The sequence below is a fragment of the Chrysochloris asiatica genome, unplaced genomic scaffold (assembly GCF_000296735.1).
Source record: "Chrysochloris asiatica unplaced genomic scaffold, ChrAsi1.0 scaffold00026, whole genome shotgun sequence".
NCBI lineage: Eukaryota > Metazoa > Chordata > Mammalia > Afrosoricida > Chrysochloridae > Chrysochloris > Chrysochloris asiatica.
Window position 1 is genome coordinate 17,760,678 of NW_006408544.1, and position 15,086 is coordinate 17,775,763.

Sequence of the window (15,086 nt, forward strand, 5' to 3'; positions counted from 1 at the left end):
AATATGACCTTGAGTATAAATAACCCTCAGCAACAGATTTGACACATTAGACACTAATGACTGAAGACCAAAAGAGTTATGGGATGACATCATCAAGGAAATTATACAGGAAGAAAGCAAAAGGTCATTAAAAATACAAGAAAAAAAGAGAAGACTGAAATGGATGTCAGTAGAAACTCTGAAACTTGCTCTTGATAAGCTAAAACAACTGGAAGAAATGAGGAAGTAAAAGAACAGCACAGAAATTTTCAGAGGGCAGCTCTAAAAGACAAAGTATTCTAATGAAATGTGCAAAGAACTGGAGCTAGAAAATCAAAAGGAAAGAACATGCTCAGCTTTTCCCAAACTGAAAGAACTGAAGAAAAAAAAACAAACCCCAAACTAACAATACTGAAGGACTCTATGGGCAAAATATTGAAGGATGCTGAAAGCATCAAAAAAAGATGGAAGGAAAACACAGTCACTATTTTAAAAAGAAATGGTCAATGTTCAACCATGTTAAGAGGGTAGCATATGATGAAGAACTGATGGTACTTAAGGAAGAAGTGCAAGCTTAACTTCTTCTTAAGGAAGAAGTGCAAACTGAAGGGTTTAGCAAAAATCTCTGCAGGAATTGACAGAATACAAATGGAAAATTTTCAAGAAATTGATGCAGCACTGGAGGCACTCACTGATCTATGCCAAGAAATTGTAAAGACAGTTACCCAATCACTGGAATGGAAGAGATCCGTATTTGTGCCCACTCCAAAGGAAGGTGGCCAAATGGAATGCAGAAGGCATGGAACAATATCAATAATATCACATGCAAGTAAAATTTTGTTAACGATAATTCAAAAACGATTGCAACAGTACATTAATAAGGAACAACCAAAATTTTAATCTGGATTCAGAAGAGCACATGAAGCTATGGGTATCATTGCTGATATCAGATGGATTTATGGCCATTTTTGTTTTGTTTTGTTTTCTGATGATCTTGGAAGATGCATCTTCTATCACTCTAGCTATTCCAGGCTGGTCGGCTTGTCCTTTCTAGTGGGACCTACAAACTTTTTTTTTACCCTAGTCTGACACCAGCCCTCCCTCCCACGGCAGTCTCTGCTTCACATCTGGGTTCAATAACAATCCATTGCAATGGCCACACAAACACATAACAATACTCACGATCATGGGGTTTATAATTTAAAATCAAAACAACTCAGGGTGCAGCAATTTTCTAGTCAAGAATGCCTCTTTGTCGTACTGCAGACATGCCTTATTTTTGTCTTTGGCTTCTCAGCCATGTGGCCCCTTGGCCTTTACTCTGCTCTGGCAAATGTTACAAAGCTCTTTTAGCCAGGCTGTGAATATTCAAAGGGCACATTCTACAAGCCAGTCTTCTGTCCGTAAGCTTTTAGCTTTACTCAGTTCATGGGACTAGAGTCCACAGCTGCTATGTCTCTCCATGCCATTGCCTCTACTGTTGCCGCTTTTCTAGGCTTGGATCTCATGTTCTATTCAAGCTCTTTCTTCTTGATGGTCCTGGGATCTTCATCTTTCCTTCTGAAATGGCTCCTTTTAAACCTACCTGGTTTAAAAACTAACCAATCCCAGCCTTATTGTTGTTAAGTGCCGTTGAGTCTGTTCCAACCCATAGTGACCCCTATATAACATTTCTGAGGAGCGGCTGGTGAGCTTGAACCACTAACCTTGTGGTTCAAACTGACTTTCCAGTCAGTTTGAAAATCTGAGTCCTTTATACCTTTTTTGCATGGTCCCACCCAATGCTTTGTGGGAATTAAGAAGTCTTTGGATTGAAAAGTCCTACCTAGTAAATTCAAGGTACCACAGTGAGACGTCATCTTTCATACATTGGACATGTTATCAGAAGAGACTAGTCCCTGGAAAAGAACATCATGCTTGGTAAAATGAGGGGGCTAGTAAAAAAGAGGAAGACCCCCAAGAAGATCAGTTGAAACAGTGGGAGTAGCAATGGGCTTAAGTGTAAAAACAATTATGAATATGGCATAGTGTTAGGCAGTGTTTCCTTCTGTTGTGCATAGATAGGGTCTCTATGAGTCAGAAGGGCACTTAGCAACAAGAGCTTTTGTGATGATTAAATTAATTAGCTTAATTAGTTTAATAAAATAGATGAATAATGACTCGTAGTACAAAGTATTAACCATCAGGACTCATATTATTATAGATGATATCTATAAAGTGTCTACACAGTGATTGGCATAATCTTTACAGGGGAGTCCTGGTGTGGCACTGAAGGCTAACTAAGCACTGGACCACAAGGTTGATTTAAACCACAAGGCTTGTGCTTCAAACCCACCAGCTGCTCCTTGGAAACCCTTACAGGGTTGCTATGAATTGGAATCCACTTGATGGCACTTAACAACAAAGTATGTCTTTTAGGTTTCTTTTAATCTTAAATTTCTTCTCCGTGTCTTTCTTTCTTTTCTTTTGCAGTTTATATATTGAAGAAGGAGATCATTTGTCCTTTAGCATCCTACAGCACCACAACAGGACCAGTTGCAAAATGGTGATAATTATATCATTCCTTATTTATTTAATTACTTATATAAATATGTATGTAGAGAGAAACTCCCTTACATCAGCCATATAGTAAGCTATATGGTTACTCAGTGGTACAGTTCGTATAGGAAAGTCAAGGTAAATATTTTATCATTTTTTATTTACCCATTTTAAAAATAAAGAGTTGATTTCTTAGTGTCCTCTAAAACTACACCCATGGAGTCAATTCCAATACATAGCAACCCCACAGACCAGAGTAGGACTGCCCCATAAAGTTTCCAATGCCATAAATCTTCACGGAAGACTGCCACATCCTTCTCCTGTGGAACAATTGGTGAATTCAAACCACTGACCTTTCAGTTAGCAGCTGAACACATCATGCTTGGTAAAGTGGAGAATCAGCAAAAAAGAAGAAGACTCCATTGAGATTGATTGACACGGTGGCAGCACACTAGGCACAGACATAACAGCAATTATGAGGCTGATGCAGGACTGGGCAATGTTTTCTTCTGTTGTACATGAGTCACTATGAGATGAAAGTGGCTGTGGCACCCAACATCATTATCATTTTCAGTTATTCATAATAAAGGTAATTCTTGACTAGTTTGTTCAGTAGGTGTAAGGAATATATGAAATAAAGAATAAGCCATATAAAGTAACCAGCACAATCATATAGAAAACACCTATCTAATGGATGGTTATTGTTGTTGTTAAGTGATGTCAAGTTGATTCTGATTTATAGCGACCTTGTATAGGATTTCCAAGGAATGACTAGAGGGTTTGAACCAACGATCTTGTGGTTAGCAGTTCAGTGCTTATCCTAGTGCCATACCAGGACTCCTTGTAGATGATAGCTAGTATATAACTTTAATTTTATTATTATTGTTGTGAATATTTTTATTTCTATAATTAACCCCTTATACTTAAATGTTTTTGCTTATTAGCTCTTCACTCTTCAGGCTGAAATAACTGAATCAAAATGTTTCTTTTTTGTGGATGATCTTGTTGTTGTTGTTGCTAAGTGCTGTCGAGTCGATTCCGACCCATAGTGACCCTCCCTATACAGGGTTTCTGAGGAGCATCTGGTGAGCTTGAACTGCCAACCTTGGAGTTCAAATAGCTTTGTAGTCTGGCGCATTAACCTAGAGCACCACAGTTATTTTATCCAAAGATAAATTTATTGTATTTGAACCCCCAGGTTGGAATGGAGATGCTGAGTGAGATCAGGTTGAAAAGTAAATTGGGGCTAGATTTTGGAAGGACTCAGACATCACTGTAACAATTTTAAGTTTCTTTAGGCTGATGGGAAGGTTTGAGCAGGAGAGGATTATGAGGGATAATTTAGGAGGTTTAATCTTCTCTGCATATATCATTTTGCTTGACCAGCACTGACTGGTTAGGGCCCCTTCCTAGGTACTTCTACAGTGCGTTGTTGTTGTTGTTAAGTGCCATTGAGTTGGTTCCAACCCATAGCGACCCTATATAGGGTTTCCAAGGAGCAACTGGTGAGCTTGAACTGCCGATTTTGCAGTTCAAACAGCTTTGCAGTCTGGCGCATTAACCCACAGTGCCACACCAGGACTCATACTCCATATGCGCTTCTGTAGTATTTAACAGATTGTATGCAAATGCTTATCTAAATGATTCTCCTACTCTTGCTCTAAAGTACATAGGCCACATATTGTATTCCCAGGACCCTACTCAGTATGTGGACACCTGTCAAATAAGTAAATAAATGTTTTGTTCTGTGCTTTTCTGTACACTAATTTTTTGGCTTTTGTGTTTCCTTTATGTGTCTTCCTGGGCTCCAAGGAGGAAGCATCTCCCTATTCCTTACTTGATATCTGCTTGAATTTCCTGACTACTCACCTTGAGAAATTCTGTTCAGCAAGACAAGATGGAACATTGTGCCTGCAGGAACCTGGAGTATTTCCACAGGAAGTGGCTGATCGACTGCTTCAAACCATGGCTTTTCATGGTAAAAATAAATAAATAAATAAATAAACTGAAGGAAAAAAATTTGTGTGTTGTTAATTGAATTTTGAAGTGATAGTTTTGCCATTTAATTATTTATTTATTTTTAGAAAAAAACACTGAAGGGCCAGGTTAGCATCATTCCAGGAAAAGAGCTGCTTATTTTTAGCCATCTTGCTGCTTACTGTGTAATTTGGAATACACTTTTTCCTTTAGGGTTTTCTGTATTTCTTATTTGACCAAACCATCTTGTTTTTCTGTGCCTGAGAATTCATTGTTATGGCAGAAATCATTTTTCTAGCTTATAAGATATACATTTAGAAGTTTGCTGGCATAAATATCATACATCTTAATTTGAAATCAGTGGGAAAATCAGTATTATGGAAAAACTATTTTCTCTTTTTGACTTTTGAAAATAAGAAATCACAGCTAATTTAGTACTTCAGTTTTTAAAAACAAATTCTAAAAAGAAACAAATTCTAAAAGAAATGGAAAGTCTCAACTCATCTGAAATTCTGGTTATATATACTGAGTATTCTTATTCTATTTAAGTTTTAACCTGAAAAAGATATAAAACCTTTATAACTTAAGGGCTTATAAACTTATCAGTGGGGAATGTGATTTGTCCACATCTTATAATAGAATTAAAATTTAGCAATAATAATAGTTACCATTCATATTACGTGTCAGACATTTTACGTATGTTTTCATTGAATTTTCTTAACAACTCTAATCAGGAGTCCTAGTGTGGTGCTGTAGGATAAGCACTGGACTTCTAACAGCAAGATCGACAATTCAAATCCACTAACTGCTCCTCAGAAACCTTATATAGAGTCACTGAGAGTTAAAATCAACTCAATGATACATAACAACGACATTACCCCATCTATATACAGATAAAGAAACTGTGGTTCTGAGAAGTAAAGACTTGCTGAGGGTGAGATTGCTAGTAAATGGTGATGTTACTTGTCATTGAGTGGGTTCCAACTTACAGTGACCCTTATAGGATTTCCAAGGAGCAACTGGTTTGTACCTCTGGTCTTGTGATTAGCGGTCCAGTGCTTATCCTGCAGCACCGCACCAAGACTCCTGATCAAAATTCAAGTCAGCTTATTTTTTAAATCTGTGCTCTTTCCACTGTGTGCCACAGTCTTCCTACACCTACTATTAGAGGTATATCTGTTTCTAGATGTCAGGTAGTGGTTTATACTTTTGCTGTGATTTTAAAAAATATGTAACTAATAAGTATGAATGCAGGTAATATGTTCTATGGAAAAGTGGAAAGAAATTAGTCTGAGGCATTTTGGGCTATTTGAAGAAAGAAGAGGTCCTGTGTGCTCTTTGGTTTTCACTAAGTTGCTCAAATCTGTAGTCTCTTTGTATTTTTCCAGATTGCTATAGGGACCAGGATAAAACTCAATAGGTACTACATATGATAAAGGTAAAGGTGCCAATGCTAACAGTTCTTTCTAATTTCAGTTTAGTGATTATACTTAGCATATTAATTTTTTTTTAATATAACTAGTCTTGTAAATCAAAAGAATAGGTGTAAAGTTTTTTTCTTATTCATTTAGCCTTTTGAAATATAACTACTGATATCTGATAGTACCAACTAACATTTATTAAATGTTTATTAAAATGTGCCAGACACTGTTGAATGCTTGATATGTGTAAAATAATTACTGTGGTTTTTTATGTAAGGGTAACTAAATCATTTTTGTCCTTCAGTGTGTCTTGGAAAGCCTGTATGCTTGATCAAAATATATGTATTATGTATTTATTTTTAAATTACCTTCAGTTAAGGAAATGGGATTAGAAAAGTAATTTGTTCCCCCAACCCCTGCTGGCCATTTGTATAATCTCAATGTGATTAATTGCCTTTTTTTTTTAAACCCAGGAAGGGTTCTGAATTATTTCTAACTTTTTATTTCTAACAATCAAGAGTAGAGCTACTAGGATATATAAAAGGAAATAGAGCCAGTTCTTGTCACAGTTTTAAAAAGTCATTTCATAAATTTTTGTGTATTTGAAAATTTTTGTAATAAAATATTTGGGGAAATTACTCTGTTGAGTGCTTTTGAAGCTGATGCCAGTTTTGTTTTGTTTCAGTAATAGCATATTGATTTTAGAAAATGTTTAACTTATATACATTTTAAAAGTTTATTTCTTTACCCAATTCAAAAGTTTAAGAAGCCTGATGCTGAAGAGTTTTTGCTGTTGGAATATGGTGATTCTCTTGTTATAGTCTTTGGTCACTATATCTGTGATTAAGTGCTAAAAATTTCCCAGGAGATGTAGGCATGAGAAGTAGGAATCAGAATAAAAATTTTTCCATCTAATAATAATGTTCCTGTGTTATACTGCATATCCACTCTAAATTAACAGACCCTGATGTATTCAGCCCTACGATTTTGTATTAAACTGAAAAGAATTAAAACTTTTAAAACATATGGATTCCATCCTCGAGCAGCTAAATAGACTTTCTAAGTGATTGAGGGATTGTATTCCCATACTAGTGGCCCATTTATGTGAAAATCACATTGCTAGTCACCTTAGCTGTCTGTAGCAACAACAACAACAAAAAAGATGATGAAATGCTTTGGGGCAAAATTCTTACATTTAGATTTTTGTACTTTACTCCTTGAATGAAACCCCAAGTCATTATTTAGCAAATATTAATACTTAATAGATACAGCCCTAATTATCTTGATTTTCTAACTGTAGTAGATTTAAAATGTCAAATTTGAAGAGGATGGGCTGCCAACAACAAAAGTGGATTGTATGACAACAAAGGAAAATTTAGCTTAAATGCATTGTGACAAGTACAGTAATTATTTGGTATGGGAAAAAACAAATGGCTATTCAGTAAGTTTACTAACGAAAGAAGGGGGAATGTAACAATCTAGAAATATTTTTAAATATAGTTAATGACATTTGTGTAATGCTTTCAGTTTGCCTCATCTCATTTAATCTTCAGTATCCTGGTGTGATGCTATAGGATAAGCACTGACTGCTAACCCTAAGGTCAGTAGTTCATCAAACCCACCAGCTGCTCCTTTGAAACCCTATCCAGGGTTACTATGAGTCAGAACTAACTCAACAACACTTAACAACAACAATTTAATATTCATAGTAGTCCCCATGAGGGAGATATTTGCATTTTATAGATTTGAATTCTAATGCACCTAACTTAGAGCTCCAGACTCATTCACTGTTCAATGATAAAGGTAGAAGCAGAGCTCCAGGACCAATTTTTAAATCTCATGCTTTAAAAAAAAAAAATCCCTTGCTTTTTAAAACTCTATTATCCTCTAATATAAACACTTAAAATTGGTTATTAGGAAAATCTATGTGGACTGACTCATAGGCCAGGTATAACACACATTACTAAATCTATGTGTACAGTATCAAAATTTGTGAGCAAATTGTGTAAAGAACTGTGATAATCTCTATTAGATTAAAATTGACATTGAAAACCCAACGTCTGAAGTTTCAGCTGTAAAAAAAAAAACTATTGATCTTAACCCAGGGTCTATTTCCAAGATTTGGTATTTACAAGGACCCATTGCTGAGGATGGAGAGCCCTGGTAGTGCTATAGGATCAGCACTGGACTGCTAACATCAAGGTTGACAGTTCAGACCCACCAACCACTCTCTGAGATAAGGGCGAGGCTTTCTTCTCCCTGGAAAGATGTACAATCTTGGAAACCCTATACAGGATTGCTATTAGTTGTAATCAACTTGATAATGTGTTTTCAGTGGGTAGAGCAGAGATCAGCAATGTGTCTTGTGAAAAGAGTTCTTTCAGGTGCAGAAGCTTTAGAGAAAAAATGATTAAATACCTGTTGCAAGTCAGGCACTATCTTAGACACGAGGTATACAATATGAATATTAAACACAGCATAAATCTTGTTCTTCTAGAGCTTAGAAGTAAGTACAAAATAAACAGACATAATTACATTTGATAGGTTTTCTGAAGGAAACAAATTTAAAGCTCTCAGATCTATTAAACACGGAGGTTTATACCTCACTCACAGTACATAAACTGCATGTCTGTGGAGGGTTCTGCTCTGTGGTCATCCTACAATCTAGGCAGATGGAGGCTCTGCTCTCATATAGTTGTACTGTCCAGACCTTGAGGCCTTCTCACTATAGCAGGAGAAGATACCAGAAAATTCATGTATTGGCTGTTAATGTGCTTTGGTCTACATACTATTGACCAGAAAGTCACATCACATTGAATTCAAGGATGGTACTGGGAAATGTAGCTTTTCATATTTAGGAAGGCAATGAGATATATCCAGTAAATAAAAGTTGCATCTTCTGCCCTCCTGATCCTGCCACTTGCTCTGTGATCTTGGAACACAAATTAACTTTTCTGAGCCCAAGGGTACTAATTTGTAAATTATAGATAATATCCTCACCTCATGGAGTTGTTGTATATATTAAATAAGATACTTTTAATGCAGGAATGCTTTGTAAATGTAAAGTATGATAGAGTTTTTGTCTATTCTTTAACAGTTTTTAAAGTTAAAATTATTTTTCACCAGGTCTACTGAATGATGGAACTGTGGGTATTTTCCGAGGCAACCAGATGCGCTTAAAGCGAGCTTGCATTCGCAAAGCAAAGATCTCTGCTGTTGCTTTCCGGAAAGCCTTCTGCCACCACAAGTTAGTGGAACTTGATGCCACAGGTGTGAATGCTGACATAACCATTACAGACATCATCAGTGGGCTTGGCAGTAACAAATGGATCCAGCAGAATCTCCAGTGCCTAGTGCTGAACTCGTTAACTCTCTCCCTTGAAGATCCTTATGAGCGCTGCTTCAGCCGGCTTTCTGGCCTTCGTGCTTTGAGCATCACCAATGTTCTCTTTTACAATGAAGACCTGGCTGAAGTTGCTTCACTGCCAAGATTAGAGAGCCTGGACATTTCTAATACCTCTATCACAGATATCACTGCTCTTCTAGCCTGCAAAGACCGACTCAAGTCTCTAACCATGCACCACTTGAAATGTTTAAAAATGACAACCACACAGATCCTGGATGTTGTTCAGGAACTAAAGCATCTGAATCATCTTGATATTTCAGATGATAAACAATTTACATCAGACATAGCTCTTCGCTTATTAGAACAAAAGAACATCCTACCCAATCTTGTCTCCCTGGATGTTTCTGGGAGAAAACATGTGACAGATAAAGCTGTTGAAGCCTTTATTCAGCAACGGCCCAGCATGCAGTTTGTAGGTTTGTTGGCCACTGATGCTGGCTACTCTGAATTCCTCACAGGCGAAGGACATTTGAAGGTTAGACTTTTAAAATGTATTACGTTGTCAAGGTAATAAATGTGTTAGTTGTATATGAGTCCATTAAGATGACTGTCTAGTGATATATGGAGTCTGTTTATGAAACAAACTGTATAGTGCAAAGTCTGCTTTAGAGTCAGACCAACTAAAATCCCAGCTTTCTTGCTTTGTGACCCATAACATGCTATGGTTTATCTTGTATGAGTTTTCCATTTCCTTATTCGTAAAATAGTTATTACTACTTTGCAAAATTCCTCTAAAGATAAATAATTATATATGTAAAGGGCAAGTCACACATAGTAGATCTTAGGAAAATGATAATTCTTATGATGATGACGATGATGTTTAGATGTTTTAGACTAGTTAAGTATACCATTTCAAATGGATCACTTCAAAGAAACTTGATATACCCTTGTTGAATATAAAGTTCCCTGAGAAAATCTCTGCTGTAGAAGTAAAATTTTTCTTTTTTAAAAGTTTCTCATGCCTATTAGATTAAACTCAGTTTGCAAACATCTTTTGGGCTTGAGATTCAAAGATGAAAAAGATAACATGCCCTGCCTCCAAGGAGCTTAGTCTGATGAGAGTGGTAATGATATGATTGATCACAAATAGCTATTAAGCCAAGAATTAAAGTAGTAGTAATTACTGTAACAAAATAGGCATTTTTTCTTGCTGGGTAATTGGGGCGTTCATGGAGATGATACCTAAGCGAGACCTTGATGTATGGGACTGTAACAAGTTTGGGGAAGACTAATATTTTTCTAACACATACTATATCCCTTAAATGCTTTCTATTGTAGGAGCCTGGTGGCACAGTGCTTAAGTACTAGACTGATAATTGGAAGGTTGGCAGTGCAAACCCACCAGCTGTTCTGTGGGAGAAAGATATGGTCATCTGCTTCTATAGAGTTCAGCCTTGGAAACCCTAAAAGGACAGTTCTACTCTGTCGTTCTGGATCTCTATGAGTCAGAATTAACTCGATGGCATTGGGTTTGACTTAAAAATGTTTTACTATGAGTTAGAATCAACATTTGTACTTACATCTGTCTGATTCCAGAGCTCTATTTTTCTCCCACTACCCAGACCACTTGAATAGAAGCATCCTTTGATTCTACTTGGAGCACAGTCAGGCAAGGCCCAGAAGAAGTGGATTTTGTGAACAAAATGGCAAGGTATCTTTCGTGAGCAGCCAACACTGGTCCAAAAAAAGGATAAGAAAAGGTTAGCCTATGTCTTATAATCATCACAGTTCTTGGATTATCCATAAATTCAGACTTTTATGATTGTTGTTAGGTGCCCTCGAGTTGGGTCCAACTCATAGTGATGCCACATTCAACAGAAAGAACACTGCCTGGTCCGGCACCAGCTTCACAATTGTTAAATTTGAGCCCATTGTTTCAGCCACTGTGTCAATCCATCTTGTAGAGGATATTCCTCTTTTTTGTTGACTCTTCACTTTACCAAGCATGATGTCCACCAGGGAATAGTCATTCCTGATGACGTGTCTAAAGTAGGAGAGACAAAGTCTCGTCATCACTTCTAAGGAGCAATCCAGCTGTACTTTTTCGAAAACAGATTTGTTCATTCTTCTGGCAGTCTGTGATAGTTTCAGTATTCTTCACTAATACCATAATTGAAATGTATCAGTTCTTTTATAGTCTTCTTTATTCATTGTTCAGCTGTCACGTGTATAAGAGGCTATTAAACGTACCAAGGCTTGAGTCAGCAGCACCTTGGTCCTCAAAGTGACATCTTTTCTCTTATAACACTCTAAAAGAGATCTTTTGCAGCAGATTTGCCCAGTACAATACATTGTTTTGTTTCTTGATGCTACTTCAATGAGTGTTGCTTATGGATCCAAGTAATATGAAATCTTTGACAACTTGTCTTTTTTCCATTTATCATGGTGCTATTTATTAGTCTAGTGGTGAGAATATTTGTTTTCTTTATTTTGTTTTTGTTAAGTGCCATCAAGTTGGTTCCAACTCATAGCAACCCTGTATAGGGTTTCTGAGGAGCAGCCGGTGGTTTTGAACCACCAACCTTGTGGTTCAAACTAACCTTGCTGTCCAGTGTATTATCCTGCAGTGTCACCCAGAACTCCTTTATATTGAGGTGTAATTCATACTGTAGTCCTTGATCTTCATCAGTAAGTACTTCATGTCCTCTTTGCATCTGAAAGGAAGCAAGATTGCATCATCTGCATATCACTGTTTGTTAATGAATCTTACTCTAATCCTGATGCCACATTCTTCTTCATATAGTCAATTTTATCAGATTATTTATTCAGCATACAGATTGAATAAGTATGTTAAAAGGATACAACCTTACCACACATCTTTCCAATTTTAAACCACTCAGTATACCCTTGATCTGTTTAAATGACTGCCTCTTGGTCTATACATGGGTTCTACGTGAGTACAATTTATGTTCTGGATTTACCATTCTTCGTAATTTTATCTGTAGTTTGTTATGATCCATACTGTCATGTGCCTTTGCATAACCAATAAAGCACTCTGCTTTCAGCCAAGGTCCATCTGATGTCAGCAGTGACATCCCTCATTCCACATCCTCTTCTGAATCTAGCATGAATTTCTGGCAGTTTCCTATCAATGTACTATTTTTCAGTTATCTTCAGGAAGATTTTGTTTGCATTTGATATTAATGATATTGTTCAATGATTTCCGCATTTGGTTGGGTCACCTTTCTTTAGAATGGACACAAATATAGGTCTCTTCCAGTTGGTTGGCCAAGTAACTGTCTTCCCAATTTCTTTGCATAGATGAGTGAGTGCCTCCAGCATTGTATCAGTTTGCTGAAACATTCCAGTTTGTATTCCGTTAATTCCCTAAGCTTTGTTTTTCACTAATTCCTTCAGTGTAGCATGAACTTCCTCCTTCAATACCATCAGTTCTTGATCATATGCTAACTATTGAGATGGTTAAATATCAATCAGTTCATTTTTGGGAAAGTGACTTTGTGTATTCCTTCCATTTGCTTTTGATGTTTTCTGTATCATTCAGTATTTGCCCATAGAATCCTTCAATATTTCAAATTGAGGCTTGAATTTTCCTTCACTTCTTTCAGCTTGAGAAATTCTGAGCGTGTTCTTTCTTTTTGGGTTCCTAACTCTAGGAATTTTATAATAGAATATAGGAAATTATTTCGGGTCACTCCTTTTCATTTTTCAGTAAATATTTATTTAGTGTCTGTGCTCTAGACACTACTTGACATGGGAATTTGAGGATAACCCAGACATTCATAATTCATAATCTTGCTCTCAGGGAGTTTATAAATCAGTGAAGGAGTAGACATTAATCAAATAATTTTAAGTATATAAATACATATACATGCTTTAAGCCATGTAGTGCTAAGACTGTAGACTAATACACATATGTAGGGCCTTACCAGGAGTCTTGGTGTGATGCTGCAGCTTAATGCGCTGGACTGCAAGGTTGGTTTGAATCACAAGGTCAGCAGTTCAAGTTTACCAGCTGCTCCTCAGAAATCCTATACAAAGTTGCTATGAGTTGAACCAACTTGGTGGCACTTAACAACAACAACACCACCAGAGATACTTAGTGTAATTTAAGGCTTCTTTGAAGAATTGGTGAATGAGTAGAGATATTAAAGGTGAGACTTGGTAGAGAAAACAATGTAAGCCAGAGAACTAAAAGAAGGCCACTGTGACTAGAACACAACAGGTGAGAGTTGCAAGAGAAATGAGATATGACTGGAAAAATAGTCCAGGGCCAGACCTGGCAAGACCGTCTATGCCAGGTATTGGGCAATATGCTAGATTCACAGACAGCTGATATTTTGAGCCTGTCCTTGAACCACTGGATTTTTTTTTTTTTTTAATATTTTTTATTTCTGGTAAAAATATGCACAGCAAAATCCAGTCCCATCCAGTAGTTTCTAGACATACTTACAAATCAGTGACATTGTTTACATTATATTTATTGTTTTCTCATCATTTCTGTTCTAGTTGTTTCACTCCCATTGACTGAAACTCCCTGCCCCTCAACTTTCTTGTCTGTGCTTTAAAATAGCTGTTGTTTATATAGTTTTATGTGGATATTTTTTTAAAAGAACACAATACTTAAGGATGGCAATCTTTACGTTTTTTGTGGGGGAAAATTTTGTTTTATTTAAGATTTGTATGTACAAGGGAACTTCAAAACATTTGTGGAAAATGAGATTAAAAGTTAATGGAATTTTTCTATGAATTTTTCCTGGTGTGGCGCCACAGGATAATGCTCTGAACTACCAAGTCAGTTTGAACCGCAAGGTTGGCAGTTCATACCCACCAGTCACTCATTGGAAATGCTATGGATCAGAATCAGCTCTGTGGTACTTAATAACAACAACACATATATATAATTTCCGTTGGACTATTTGATTCCAAAGCATGTGCCCTTTCCACACTACACCTTATTACCTCAATTTGAACATCTTAGTTCTATCCCTTCTCAGTTTTTAACCCCACCACAGAGATTTCATACCATAGAATTTCCAACTCTGTCATGCTATTCCCCCCACCAGTTTTATTTTCTATCACTGTCAGTTTCCTTAAACCCTCCACTTCTACATAACTAGAATTCTTACTTTTTTGGCTGCCTTATTTAAGGGTTCTCTACCGAGCTATTGGAGTCCTGGTGTGGCGCTGTGGGTTAATACACCAGACTGCAAAGCTGTTTGAACTGCAAGGTCGGCAGTTCAAGCTCACCAGCTGCTCCTCGGAAACCCTATACAGGGTCGCTATGGGTTGGAACCGACTCGACGGCACTTCACAACAACAACAACAATTGGTTCTTACGCATCTTCTTGTTCTCTAAAAGGTTGGAGTGCTCCATACCTCAATTTTATTCTCAAGTCATCATCCATATGCTGATGACTCCTAAGTGTATCTCCAGCCTAGACCCATCCCTTGACCTCAACTGAATTAATTCAACTGAATTAATCAACATGCAGTGACGGTGGTGGTTGTTGCATGCCACGAAATGCAAAACCAGTTTTTAAGTAAAAGACTTGGTCCATTTAAAACAAAATATCTACCAGACTCTTTAAAGATGTCTAAGTTTGTGTTCCTTCCCTTAAGAAATTTTAGTCTATTCAAGAGAAGACATTTTTAAATAGCTTTAATACAGTCTGAAAGATGTTACAAAAGAATTATGTACATAATGCTAAAAGAAGAAATTTCCTCAGAGTATAAATTTTAGTAGCTACAGAAGTTTCTCCATTTTAAAGTGTTTGCAAAATCTGCTACATGCAGATACTTTTTTG

At 36.7% G+C, this 15,086-nt stretch overlaps 1 protein-coding gene across 2 annotated transcripts in view; it reads left to right on the top strand.

The window, feature by feature from the left end:
• Positions 1-15,086, top strand: part of ZYG11B (zyg-11 family member B, cell cycle regulator) — a 130,631-nt gene that overhangs the window by 42,166 nt on the left and 73,379 nt on the right. For both annotated transcript variants that reach the window (XM_006839778.1, XM_006839779.1), the window contains exons 2-3: positions 4,330-4,495; positions 9,042-9,796. In XM_006839778.1, coding sequence (XP_006839841.1) covers positions 4,330-4,495; positions 9,042-9,796 — 921 coding nt within the window. The remainder of the gene's footprint in view (positions 1-4,329; positions 4,496-9,041; positions 9,797-15,086) is intronic.